The following is a 14,801-nucleotide window of genomic DNA, read 5'->3' as shown; positions in this document are numbered from 1 at the left end:
TTCTTTTTAAAATTAGCTTCTTTACTATAAGAGCAAGCTTTGGGAGGAAATCGAGGTAATATGTATTTAATCTGCCATCTTTAACCTATCACTTGATTCTAGGAGTAAATTTGACTACTCTTTCAGAGAATAATTTTATTTTTATTTTTAGAGCGGGGAGGAGCAGAGGGAGAGAGAATCTCAAGCAGGCTCCGCGCTGAGTGTGGAGCCCGACGCGGGGCTCGATCCCACAACCCTGAGATCACGACCTGAGCAAAAACCAAGAGTCGGATGCTTAAGCGACTAAGCCACCCACACGCCCCAGGAAATAATTTTAAAAATGCTTTTTTCCCAAGTATTAGTTTAAAATTCCAAAATTCTGATATATATCAGGCATTCTAATTTAAACTATAATGTAGATATTACCCAGGTTCACTTAAGTAGCTTGTGAAAGAGTAATCTGTGAATGAAATGTTTACTATAGACATGAATTCTACCAAAACTATAAAAATGAGTTCTTTTATGAAGTATGAAAATTCCTGAATTTTTTTTTTTAAAGAGTTTATTTATTTGACAGAGAGAGACACAGCGAGAGGGGGAACACAACCAGGGGGAGTGGGAGAGGGAGAAGCAGGCTTCCCACTGAGCAGGGAGCCCGATGCGGGGCTCGATCCCAGGACCCTGGGGTCACAACCTGAGCCGAAGGCAGACACCCAACCAACTGAGCCACCCAGGTGTCCTGAAAGTTGCTGAACTTTTAAGTAAAATCCAGAAGCAGGAACTGGGGGAACACAAGAATAACCTAATATAGAAACTATATACCAGATCAAGATTATATGTTACACTGAGAAAGAATTATAGTATTATTTTTTAAAGATCTTATTTATTTGTCAGAGAGAGACAGCACAAGCAGGGGGAGTGGGAGAGGGAGAAGCAGACTCCCCACTGGGCAGGGAGCCCGATGCGGGACTAGATCCCAGGACCCTGAGATCATGACCTGAGCCGAAGGCAGACACTTAACCAACTGAGCCACCCAGGCGCCCCAGAGCAGGCGACTCTTGATCTTGGAGTCATGAGTTGGGCTCAGAGATTACTTAATTAAAAAAAAAAAAAAAAAAAGAAAGAAAGAAAAAAAGTAATATTCTGAGTATACAGTGTTTGTTGTTTTAGGCAAAATATAAGATATAAAGATGGCACTTTTAAGAAACAAAGTAATCTAAGATGAATTAAGTGTGATGATAAAAACAAAAATAATTTTTTTTTTTTTTTTTTGTGGGGTTGTGTTTTAGGTTTACAGAAGACAACTTCGGGTGAGTTTTTGTGAAGACACAGGTACTATTAAGGAAAAATCAGCAGGCTGGTGCAAAACTCCTGTCAAACCCACCTGCTGGCTGAGCCTCAGTTTTCTTACCAAGGGAACAGGACTAGACCTTCCACAGCCATGTGGAAAGGAAAGGAGTCTGTGAATGTGAACGTGCTCTGATGATCAGAAGTATTTCACGAATCTAAGAAGAGAGCAGTGACGAGGGAGAGGGACGGGTACAGGTGTGTGTTACAGGTGAGGCTGGGCACGAAGTTCCTTCCCGACGGCTCTGCCGCTGAGAGCACAGGAAGGGCTGCAGTGAGGAGCTGTCCTGAGCTGGTGCCCTGGTGGCGGCGGGGGGGTGGGGTGGGGTGGGGCTGCTGCGCCTCAACAACTTAAGACTTCTCCATGGCACCTCGGTTTTGTTATTTTGGTCCTAAAATTAACGTGAAAAGTCAACAGAAACTTGCAAAAAAACAGCAGGACTCAACTGATTTGTTCAGACAGTCAAGACCAGCATTCCAATCACGCGATCCTGATCACCTAGAAAGACCAGCCCCTCTGTAAAGGCCAGGTACTAAGCATCTCAGGCTCTGCGGGCCGTGTGGACTGAGCACACATTACTCCACTCTGGTTCATAACGGCTGGCTGAAGTGTTTTTGAGGTTATGAAAACTGTAAGATGTTTCCTTTTTTTTTTTTTTTTAAGATTTTATTTATTTGACAGAGAGAGACATAGCGAGAGAGGCAACACAAGCAGAGGGACTGGTAGAGGGAGAAGCAGGCTTCCCGCGGAGCAGGGAGCCTGATGCGGGGCTCGATCCCAGGACCGTGGGATCACGACCTGAGCTGAAGGCAGATGCTTAACGACTGAGCCACCCAGGCGCCCCTGTAAGATGTTTCTTACGTATCCACATTCCTAACAATGAGATATGTGACAAAAACCATGAGGCTGTAGGGGACAACCTACACTAGTGCCATGAACTTCCCAGGAACACAAGAGATGAGGCCTGTACATTAGATCTGGATGCAATATGGAGTAAGAATCAGAACTGCCTTTTAAAGTTAAGTACCCCACAGAAGAATCTGTAGCTAACAGGAGGAAAGTGAGATATACTAAAGAATATTTCAAATAAAATAAGAAACAGGATCCCCCTCCCCATAAACGTCACAGAAAACTGAAAACGGAGGAAGTATATACAAAATATTGCCAGTGTTAAGTATCTATAGAAATAACAAAAAGAGAACATTCTGGTTTTTCTAGAACTGATTAGTCCTGACCATGTTAAGGGAATCTTGCTAGTATCGACTAAGCAGCAGAAGGACCTTTCAATCCATCTCTGCCTCTTCTAAATATGATACAGATTTCATCTGAATTTACTCTCAGTTCAAGAAGCAAGATACCACATGCACTGAGGTAGTATCCTGAGTAGCATGTGGAGTGCTGGGGCCTTTGTGAACTTGGGGACAGTCAATACGCCAGGACAGACAGACTTCTGTGTTCAACAGCACTGTTCCTGTGCTGCTACCCAGTAACTGTCAATTCTTGCTGAATCTGGAAGTATTTGTCTTTATGAAATGCTTCTCACACAAAACAAAAACCAGCTTGTCCCTCCCACTCCACCTCCCCCAAATGAGAACAATCTTGAAGGCAGGGACAGTACCCATCTCGTTTGCTGTCGACCTTAAACAAAGAGTAAAAGCCCACAAATGTGTTTTTCAGCAGGAACTCTGTTATTTCTTCCTATTTATGGAAATAGTTTGTTCACTGGAGGTGAGGATGAATTCCTAACAAGCTTTTCTATAGAACAGCAGAGCTTCTACTGTGTGTTTCATAATGAGACTTTTAAACATGAAGATCAAGTATGATACGGATTTATATCAGTTACTGTACAGGAGCTAAACAAATCCATTCACAGGAACTCATTCCACAGAGGCGGGTACGATTCTGACATTTAAACAATCGCTTTATAATAAAGTTTAAGCAGCACAATCCAGCTGTTTTGGGTAAGCAGTTCTATTTTACCTTTCCTGGGATGAAGCAACAGAGATTGGAATCCACATATTTCATGAAAGTCATGTTTAACAGTGAGAGCCTTGTTTCCACAGCAGCAAGGATGTCTGCGTGACGAGCTAACGAGTGGTTTCTTCTTTCCGACTCCCTCCTAGAATAAGAAAAAAAGCAAGCATAAGAAATACTGTGAACTAAATGGTAAGCAGTGAAAATGCCTTAATGGGATTTCTAACAGTTTAACATTTACCTGTTAATTTGATACCTACAATTGGGTCATAATTTAACTGTAACCATCAATGAATCGCTATGTCCAGAAATCCCTGCCAAGGACTAGTACTAACTAATCAATTATTGTGGGGAAAAAAAAAATCAGTTTTTTCTTGTTTTTTGGCTGTATCAAGCCTAATGGCCATATGAATCAAAAAGAAAAGAGAAATGAAAGAATTACACAAGGACATGTGGACAAGGGACTGTATGTTTTTACCCATAAAATCAGCTCACTTAAAGTTTTACTTAACAAAAATTTTTTTAAAAGATTTATTTATTTTAGAGAGAGAAAGAGAGACAGAGCCACTAGTGGGGCTAGGGGCAGAGAGAGGGAGAGACGATCTCAAGCAGACTCTGCACTGAGCGGGGAGCTCGACGTGTGACTGGATCTCATGACCCTGAGATCATGACCTGAGCCGAAACCAAGAGTCAGCTGGCTTAACTGACTGAGCCACCCGGGCGCCCCTAGCTCATTTAAACTTTTAAAGTTTTATTGAGAAATAATTCACATATAAAATTCACTTTTAATGTGTATAAATAACTTCATGGTTTTTAGTACATATGGAGCTGTGCACCCACTACCACCATTTAATTTCTAAACATTTTCACGACCATGCAATGAAAGTCCGTTAACTATTATCATTCACTCCAATTCCCCAGCACTTGGTGACCACTAGCGTACTTTCTGTTTCTAGGGATCTGCCCCTTCTGGACACGGCAAGTAACTGGAGTCGTATGGTATGTGGCATTTCGTGTCCGTCTTCTTTCACAGAGCACAGCTCTCAAGGCTCATCCATGTTGGAGCGTGTCAAGAATTCCATTCTACTGCCCATTGACATTCTGTCATATACACATAGCGGTATTCTGATGATCCGATCATCAGGTGATGACTTTTGGGCTGTTTCCACTTTCTGGCTATTATGAATAATGCTGCACAGAACACTCATGTACAAGTTTTTTGTGTGGCTGTATTTCCATTTCTTTTGCTATACACCTAGGAGTGAAATTGCTGGATCATTTGGTAATTCTATGTTTAGCCTTTTGAGGAACAAAGTGTTTTCTAAAGTGGCAGAACCACTTTACAATCCCACCAGTAATTTATGATGGTTCCGATTTGCCCACATCCTTCCCAAGACGACTTCTTTACTTTGGCCATCCTAGTGGGTGTTCAGTGCTATCTCAGTGTTTTGATCTGCAATGCCCCGGGGATCACGGATGTTGAGCATCCTGTATATGCTTGCTGGCCTTCAGTTTCTCTTCTTTGGAGAAATGTCTTTGCCCACCCTTAAACCTGGTTGTGTGTCTTTTTATTGTTGAGTTCTAACAGTTCCTCACACGATCTGGACCCAGGTCCCTCACCGGATACTCGAGCTGTAACTGTTTTCTCCCCTTGTGTGTGTTGTCCCTTTGCCATCTTGATGTCGTCCTTGGCGGCACAGAAGTTTACATTCCGATGAAGTCCAGTCTGCCTACTCTTTTCTTTTGTTACTTGTGCTTTTGGTGTCATAGCCAAGAAACCACTGCCTAATCCAAGTTCATGGAGGTCAGTACTGTTTCCACGTGAGGGTTTACGGTATAGCGCTGACGTTCACCTTTGATCTACATAGTCTACTTTGAGTTAATTTTTGTAGATGGAATGAGGAAGGAGCCCAACTTCATTCTTTCGCATACAGATACCCGGCTATCCCGGAATCATTTGTGGAAAGCATCATTCCTTCCCCAGTGAGTTGTCTTGGCATCCTGGTTGAAAATCAACTGACTAAATATGTAAGGATTTCTTGTCCACATTCTCCGTTCTATTCCATCAGTCTATACGTCTGCCTTTGTGTCCGCCCCACGCTGGTTTGATTACAGCAGCCTTGCAGTAAGTTTTGATATTGGAAAGTGGTAGTTCTCTACCAACTTTGTTGCTCTTTTTCAAGACTGTTTTGATTATTCTGAGTCTTGTATTTCCACAGGCATTGTAGGATGGGCCTGTCGTTTTCCACAAAAACCACAGCTAGGATTTTGACAGGGATTGCACTGAATGTGCACATCAACCTGGGGAGAACTGCCGCCTTCAGAGCAGAAAGTCTTTCAATCCATGACCATGAAATGTCTTTCCATTGAAGTCTCCTTAAATTTCTTTTACCAATGTTTTGTAGTTTTCAGCAGACAAGTCTTCTTCTGTTATCGTCACTACTAAGTATCTTATTCTTCTTGATGGTACTATAAATGGGATGGTCTTTTTTTTTTTTTTTCTAAGTAAGCTCTATGCCTAACGTGGAGCTTGAACCCACGACCCCGAGATCAAGAATCACATGTTCTTGTGGCTGAGCCAGCCAGGCCCCTGCCCCCCCCTTTTGGAGTCTAGTTGACGCACAATGCTATATTAGTTTCAGGTGTGCAACGTAGCCAGCATCTCTAGCTTATGCCATGCTCACCCCAAGTGTATCTGCCATCTGTCACCACACAATGTGATTATACTACCACGGACTATATTCCCTATGCTGTACTTTTCATCCCCATGACTTTTTCATTCCATCCCTGGAAGCCTGCATCTCCCACTCCCCTTTACCCACCCATCCCTGCATCCTGGAATTGTCTTAACCTGCTTTTGGATCATTTATTGCTAGTATATAAAATTACACAACTCCTTTTTGTATATTGATCTTGCATCCTGTATCCCTATGGAGCTTATTTATGAGCTCTAACAATTAGAGGACTCCTTGTGTATGTGACCACATATATATGAGACCTTGTCATTTATGAAGAGAGAACACAAATTCTTCCTTTCCAATCTGGAAGCCTTTTATTTCATTTTCTTGCCTAACTGCCCTGGCTAGAAACTCCAGTATAATGTTGAATAGAAATGGTGAGAATGGGTGAACCATAGTCAAAATCACTTATTGTGATCTGGGTACCCTTCCCTCTAAAAAGTTGGAAACCATTTAATATGTAAACTTACCCAAATCAAAAAACAAAACTCAAAACAACAGGGGTGCCCCATGTTGGCTATAGCCATTACTTAAAAACAACAACAACAACAACAACAACAACCAAGAAACAAAGAAAATTCCCATTTGTAAATTATTGCCACCACTAGCCACAACATACCTTGGAAGTTGTGCTTTAACTTGTTTCTGACATAGATTGTGGTATCTCTCCACTTTTAGAAATCCCTGATTCAACATTCTCTGGCAGACCAAGTCCATTCTTTTACAAACCTACAGGGAAAAAGGAGGAGAAGAAAGAATTTTAATAGGTAAAACCCAAATAAATAACAAGACAGTTAACTTAGACTCCTGTTAGAGGGAAGCTCTGTGTCAGTACCGTTCCCCAGTCTGCTGTCTCTCTAAATCTGTACATACAGTATATGTGTATATATATGAGCTGAACCCCTCATGCTTTATAACTCTTGCAGCATTACCTTAAGAAATTAATACTATGTGTAGGCAAGGAATACTTTCCCTTTATTTTAGGTACTGGCTGAATGTTCTGAATGTATCCCCACTACTGTGGTCAGAAAATGTAGTCCTGAAGATCAGTAAAACAACATATTCAAAAGGATTTTAACGGTTTGAATAAAGAAAATTCTCCGTTAGCTCAAAATGTGCATTCAAACTTAAGCCCAACCTCTCATAAAGTTTATATGATCTATAACCAGAATGAGAATTCTCATTTATTTCTACTAGTCAGGGTTAACTACAGAGAGTTACTCTATACTAGATACTATCATATCCTCCATAATATAAAATATTTTAACATATGTAGCAGAATCTCGACTATTTTGAATCTTTAAGGAATACTATGTTTTTATACAGTAAGAGCACAGGATCATAAGTCAGAACACCTGAATTTGTACCTAACTTGTACACATTCTTGAGCAAGTCAGCTACCTGAAAGACTGAGTCAGCCTTCTGTAAAATGTGGATAGTATCTAACTCATAGGGATATCATTAGGATTAAATGAAACAATACACGCTAAAATCACTCTGATAAACCCTAAAGTGCTCTGTAAAAATTATGTTAAATAAATGATTTAACTTAGTACTAACTGGAACACTTTGTTCCACAGGTGCTCTATTTCTGAGACATGCCAGCGTCTTTTTTATCTTAATGAAACCCAGTGCACAAAATACTTTTGTTCTTTGATCCCTGAGAATTTTGCAGTGACTCAGAGGAATCAACTTGAATGTTAGTTCTCACTGTACAGGTGTGGATGTTGAAAGTGCAAGACATTGAGAAAAATCTAGATCAAGGCCAAGGCGATTAGGCGGGGGCTGTCATATGCTTCTCTCTCTCATAGCAACCCAGCACAAATGCTTGACAGATACTTGCTGAAACTGAAATGTTGATGAAACTCTTGATATGTCTGCTTTCTCCTGAGAATACACAAAAATTCTGGCAAACTGGATTGAAGCTAACGAAGGCTGTAATACTCTAGTATTAAATACTATGTACTTCCTAAATCATAGCATGCCAAATGAAAGGTATTAAGGAAAACACTTCCAGTTGAAAATAAATAAAAACGTAGCAAATTTTAAGTAATGAAACTAAGAGTAATTCCTAATAAATGATATTTTAGAATTTGGTGGGATCTATTTCTAACTAAACTAAACCAGTTGTCAACATATGCTCAATGTCTATTAAAAAATAATAACAAAACCAATACATATCAACATCAATAATTTGTAAAGTTTATTTATGCTTTATAGTAATCACTACACCCATCATGGGGTTCGAACCCACGACCCCGAAATCAAGAGTTAGAGTTGCACACTCCTCTGCCTGAGCCAGCCAGGTGCCCCAACATAAATAACTTTTAAAGGAAAAATAACTCTTCTAAAAATACTTAAGAGTTACATTTTTGCAAATCTCTTTGATATGTAGTTTTATAGAACAGAAATGGACGGCCATATCTGCTTCTGCATTCAATCTACTGAAGTATTACCTTAGAAAGTTCTAGAAAACATAATACACAAGCACACATTTCATGAGCTGTCGGTGTGCTGACATCATCACATGTCACAGGGCTCCCGGAAAGCTCCACTGTCCACTTGTAAAACGCAGAAATAACAACTTAGAACTATAATGGAAATACTTTAGATCTTACAGACTCCCTGAAAGGGTCTTGGGAACCACTCTGGGAGGCCTAGACTAAACTTGAAGAACCAGTGCCCCATTCCTAAATAAATACATTGTCACGATACGGTACTAAAAGAAAACCACTTTATGTTATTGGGGGAAGGAGGAGAGAGTCTGTATGTGATGAGGGGGAATACAGCAGGCTCAATTCTCATCTTTCACAGTAGAAAGTCAACAGATAGTATCAAAATAGTATCAGCCCAAAGACTTGAAAGCAGCAAGCACCTCTGGGGGATAAAAATTGAGGGCTATAAAAACAATTTTTTTTGTTGTTGCCAGAACTATCTGAGGTGAAGCACCTTCTAACACAGTCTGGTAGGAAACACGTCATTGTGGACTCTGCAACCTCTTTGACAATTTCTGAGACGAAATAATAGAAATAATTTTTTAGCAGCAATAAATTTACAGAGAAAAAATTAAGGTCAAATGTTATCGTAATAGTTTCCCGGGTACTGTCTAAATTATTTTATTATTATACCAGCATTTTGCTGCACTGAATCTACTAACTACTAGGACGCAGACATCTTCTAATAATCCAGAAACTCGGCTCAGTGTCTGAGTACTGACCAGTACTAGTGTGGGTGATCAGCAGGTGAATAAATAAGCAGATAAGGTCAGCCAAGGAAGACTTCACATTATACAAGATTTGAGTTAGCTTCACAAAGAGGACAAGGACTGCTAAGTTAGAGGTGTGGCCTGAGCAAAGGCAGAGTCTGGAGCGAGTAAACCATTGCCAAGCAAACTACTTCTGAGGGTAGATCAGATGTGCAGGCAAATCTGAGCAGAATAAAATCTCCCATATTTTGAGCAGGGAAATCAGATGGTAATGAGAAATGACTTTAAAAAGACCACCCATTTTTTGAAAGATCTCGTATGGGGATAGTTGGTTATTTTCTGTAAGAAACTATATTAGGACTAAAGATCTGGTTCCAGAAATTTCACATGGGGATAGCTGAAATCAATGTAGATGAACCCCCAAATGAACAAGTATAACATAAGAAAATAAAGGCTTACAGAGTCTCAACTGACATTATCATTAAAAGCTGGTAAAAAGAGAAAACAGAAGGTCACAAAGGCAGACAAATGAGACTAGCACCACAAAAGCTGAAGTCAAAAATATTTTAAGCATTAATCAATATCGTAAGAAAAGAGCAGCACTTAATTTGCTATTCTTTCTTTCCTGGATGTCTAGTAAGCATTGACCAATAGCACAAAAACAAAGATACAATAGATCACATATCTTTGTTTAGAATTCAGAAAGAAGCAAAGTGACCCTTGAAAACAGAAGTAGTTGACCCCTGAACAGCACAAATTTGAACTGCACCGGTCCACTTATAACGTGGATTTTTTTTTTTTATAAACACAGTCCAATTCTGTAAACGTATCTTCTCTTCTTATGATTCTCTTTTCTCCAGCTTCCCTTTATTTTAAGAACACAGCTTTTTTAACATATAGAACATACAAAATATGTTAGTCGACTATTTACATTATTGATAATGCTCTCGTCAATAGTAGGGTGTTAGTAGTTGAGTTTTTAGGGAGTCAGAAGTTGTATGTGGATTTTCAAATGCATAGGGGTTGGTGCTCCTAACCCCTGCGTTGTTCAAAGGTCAACTGTTGGGACGCCTAGGTGATTCAGTCAGTTAAGCGTCTGCCTTCGGCCCAGGTCATGATCCCGGGGTCCTGGGATCGAGTCCCGTGTCAGGCTCCCTCAAGGAGCCTCCTTCTCCCTCTGCTGCTCCCCCTGCTTGTGCTTTCTCTCGCTCTGACAAATAAATAAAATCTTTAAAAAACAAAACAGAAAACAAAGGTCAACTGTACCCTAATTTTCCCTATGGTAGGCAGTTTAATGATAGCTGCTGATGATGTATGCTAACTTGCAATGCAAAATTATCTCATTTAAAATGTAGCTTTAGGGACGCCTGGGTGGCTCAGTCATTAAGCATCTGCCTTCGGCTCAGGTCATGACCCCAGGGTCCTGGGACCGAGCCCCGCATCGGGCTCCCTCCTCAGAGGGAAGCCTGCTTCTCCCTCTCCCACTCCCCTTGCTTGTGTTCCCTCTCTCGCTGTCTCTCCTTCTGTCAAATAAGTAAATAAAATCTTTAAAAAAAATACAATGTAGCTTTATATCTATGGGTATTTTAAGAATTTCCCAAAGCTGACGGGAAGAAATTTTAGTTTCCTGGTTATTAAAATACAACAAAAATCCTAGCAATTTGGTCATTCACCCACGACAGTAAAATAAAATTCTGGAGTCTAATATACAATGATGATGACTATGTCAAAAACTACCATTGCATTCAGAGATCAGCAAAAATAGACACTTACCAACATATCAGGGAGCTCATGGAATATGTCGGTCTGCAGCAGAGACATTTAGTTTGGGTCCTCTGTTACTGCCACTCTAGTTAGGACATGTGGTTTTCTTTGTTAATTACTTGAAGAGTTAAAATGCCATGTTTATCCTTTTCCATCGCTTTCTAACATAAGTAGTAATGAAAAGTTTTCTTTGCTTTACTTAGGAATCTTTTTTGATTTCTTGTGCCCCTATGGTCCTTCTTAACAACGCAAGACACATATGCCATAAATTTGTGAAACCTGCAATTTTCCTGTGAAACCTAATCTTAGTATCAAATCTCAGTTGATTCTAAGATGCACATTTTTTTCATATTTTAACATTTGACATCGGAATGGTCTTACAATTATAACTGGCACCATTTCTTTTTCAGATGGCTTAGATGCTGTGAAATATAAAAGGGTGGACTTCTTTGATTTTGTTTAATTCAATAAAAGCTCTTCTGGGAAAAAAAAAGCACTGCTAGAATAATACACATATAAGTTGATCAAGATACATTCTGATTTCAAAAATGTTAAAACATGAAATTATATCTTAGAATTGAGGAAATACTGTAATGGAACCAGATTTTTCATGTACTTATTTAGTGCTCTACAGTTCTCAAATGAATACTTGATGCTTTTCTCCAATTAATCTGGAAGTTATTATTAACGATTAGGCTGCTTATCAATAACCCCCAAACTGGAAGGAACTTAAGACACCGGAACCTTTCTTTCTTTTTACAGAGAGAGAACATGGAGACCTTAAGAAATTATGTAATTTGTACAAAGTCAATCAAACTACTTAGTGGCAAAAGTGAAATTAAGAATTTAGGCTTCTAATTAGTATCTTTTTAGATTTAGTGATCTGCAGCTCTACAGAGTGAAACACTTATCCTAACTATTCTCAACTGGTCACAGTCTTGACTAATACCCACTGCTACAGACACTGCTGGCGTGAGTCTCAAGTAGGACTTCTTGAGGCAATACGAGATCTTAAGGACATTAGTGGGTATTCTCACCACACTGCTAAAGTTTAGAGAAATGGCGCTAGACCAAAATCTTTCTACAATTCTTTCAAAGTTCAAAAACCAGAAGTCAATCATGAGGAAACAATGAGACAAATCTGCATTGTAGAACATTTTATAAGCCATCTGCCCTGATTCTTCAAAAAGCCAACTACATTAAAGAATGAAAAAAGTAGGGAGAATGTTCTGGATTAAAGAGACAATGTTTTACTAGGTTCAAAAGCCTTATCCCCCACCAAAAAAAAGCTATAAAGACATTTTGCGGATAACTGAGAAATTAGAATATAAAATGTAATGTTAAATCCCTGGGAAGTGATAATACTGTGATTACATAAAGGATAAAATGTCATTATATTTGCATTTTACTTTCAAATGGCTTAATGAAATAATCTGTGTGTGAAATAATCTGTGTGGAGGACATACAACACACACATTTAGCGAGGGAAAGAATGAGCACACAAGTGAAAGAGATAGAGCAGATGTGGCAAAAAGTTAATGATGGGTGATAGAATCACTTAAAAAATTCTGTCTACACGGTGTGGATTGTCTAATACGTAATACCATATACAGAGAGACACAGAGTTAATTATCTGCAGGTAGAATTACAACAAATTTTAAGACTCTGGACTACAGGAAACAAACAGGGTTGCTGGAGGGGAGTTGGGTGGGGGGATGGGGTAACTGGGTGATGGGCATTAAGGAGGGCACTTGATGTAATGAGCACTGAGTGTTATATGCAAACTGATGAATCACTAAATTCTACCCCTGAAACCAATAATACAGTGTATGTTAGCTAAATTGAATTTAAACAAAAAATTAAAAAAAAAAAATTACAACAAATTTTAAATTCTCTGGGTATCCCCCCTAGATGTTCACTTGGAAAGAAATATAAATTTATTTTATTTTTAAAGATTTTTATTTATTTGAGAGCGAGAGTAAGAGAGATCACAGAGGGAGAGGGAGAAGCAGACTCGCCACTAAGCGGCGAGCCCAATGCAGGGCTTGATCCCAGGACCCCGAGATCATGACTTGAGCTGAAGGCAGACGCTTAACTGACTCAGCCCCCAGGCGCCCCTAAAAATGTATTTAAATATTAGCCTAAGCAAAACAATTAGGAAGAAAAGCCTGTTCCCAGGATTTCTATAATACCGCCTAGAAGCCAAATAGAACAGCTTTTCTGATGATTCTGGTTTTGATGATCTGTACCATCATTCTCCTCATTAATATGGGAACGGAGTGTTGCTTACAATGCAGCCTGACGCACTAATGCAAATGGCGACTCTTACTAATCACATACGAGCCACATCACCTTATCAATTTTCATCCTTATTATGAGGATTTTCTAGTCACCCAAGCTTCTTAAAATGGTCTTAAATTTAAAAAATTCTACTCTCCTCTGTTGGAGGTAAATATGAAGCAGCGCATTTTTTAGCACTACCATAGTGTATACAGAAAACACATTTATTTCACAATTACATTTATTTTCTATCCTTTACTTGGAGTAGCGCAGTTTTTGTTTTGTTTTGTTTTTTAAAGATTTTATTTATTTATTTGACAGAGAGAGAGACAGCAAGAGAGGGAACACAAGCAGGGGGAGTGGGAGAGGGAGAAGCAGGCTTCCCGCGGAGCAGGGAGCCCGATGCGGGGCTCGATCCCAGGACCCTGGGATCATGACCTGAGCCAAAGGCAGACGCTTAACAACTGAGCCACCCAGGTGTCCCTAGTGCAGTGTTTTTAAGAACTACTTCATTAATTCAACAAACACTGAGTACTCATATTGAATCACAGACTACAGAAGGCCATCGGGATTCCTGATGAAAGGGTACGAGGAGCCTAAATTCAGTGCCCAACCAGCCCCTCCAAAGACAATTCCAATAGAATCTGTAAGTACAACCATGTTGCATTGGGAACTCAGAAGTACTACCCAGTGAGGTTCAGAAAAGAGGCACAGAGGCTGTACTGAGGTACTGACACTTAAGGTGTATCCTGAAGGAACAGATACTCTCTAGGAGAGGGGATGAAGGAGAGGCTGCAGGCAGAAGCAGCACCTGCTGCGAGAGGCCTAGCATGTTTGGGAAACTCAACAGCTTGATGATGCCTGTTTCAATTGAGCTTAAGTCCAAGACGCTAGAAGTAGGTGGTCGGGAGAAACCTCGATCAAGGGTTATCTCTGGCTCCTAAACATCGCGAGACTGGATCCTACACATAGGCCATCCTTGGAAGCTAGGACCTTCTCCCATACCGTCTGAATCTGCCCTGCTCTGCTGACCAGGTTGTTCAGGTGCCTCTGGTCTGTTAGGAAATGATGATGATGTTAAGAGGTGGAAGTTGTTTCTCAACATTCTTACTTGCTGCCCCCAGCAAAAGGTGTCAACCCCGTAGGTTCTCAAAACAGTTTCTTAAATCTGGCCAGTCTGAGAAATAAAAAAAGGTGGGAAAGGGGGGGGGAGTCTGAGCACTAATCTAGGACATCTGACACTTCAGACAATCACCTCATAGCTCTAATTAGTCACCCTGTTCCAGTCACTTCACTACATTGTACGTCATTTCTTTTTTGCTGGGAATGTTCTCTCACCTTTACTAAGGATAAATTGGATAAAAAACTCACTATCTTGAGGAAGCCTCTGATTAAGTGCTCCCGATTAACCTCAACGGTCTTGTATTTCTTATCTTTGCATTTGTTATTCTGGTGCTTTCTAAGTGTGCTCAAGGAAGGTGTGTCCATTCTGTCTTCATGACACTCTGGGCAG

General features: G+C 40.0%; 1 protein-coding gene across 2 annotated transcripts in view; it reads right to left on the bottom strand.

Annotated features, from left to right (window-relative positions):
- Positions 1 to 14,801, bottom strand: part of FBXO28 (F-box protein 28) — a 29,188-nt gene that overhangs the window by 10,424 nt on the left and 3,963 nt on the right. Inside the window, exons 2-4 of one of the 2 annotated variants that reach the window (XM_036118906.2) lie at positions 6,659 to 6,768; positions 3,308 to 3,446; positions 520 to 1,718 (exon numbers count right to left, since the gene is read on the bottom strand). In XM_036118906.2, coding sequence (XP_035974799.1) covers positions 1,485 to 1,718; positions 3,308 to 3,446; positions 6,659 to 6,768 — 483 coding nt within the window. In that variant the 3' untranslated portion in view covers positions 520 to 1,484. Of the gene's footprint in view, positions 1 to 519; positions 1,719 to 3,307; positions 3,447 to 6,658; positions 6,769 to 14,801 lie in introns of those variants that run through there. The other variant, XM_036118905.2, reaches the window with a different exon arrangement.

Source organism: Halichoerus grypus, chromosome 7, assembly GCF_964656455.1.
Source record: "Halichoerus grypus chromosome 7, mHalGry1.hap1.1, whole genome shotgun sequence".
Taxonomy (NCBI): Eukaryota; Metazoa; Chordata; class Mammalia; order Carnivora; family Phocidae; genus Halichoerus; species Halichoerus grypus.
The sequence above is the reverse complement of the archived record's forward strand: the minus strand, read 5'-3'. Positions and strand labels throughout refer to the sequence as shown.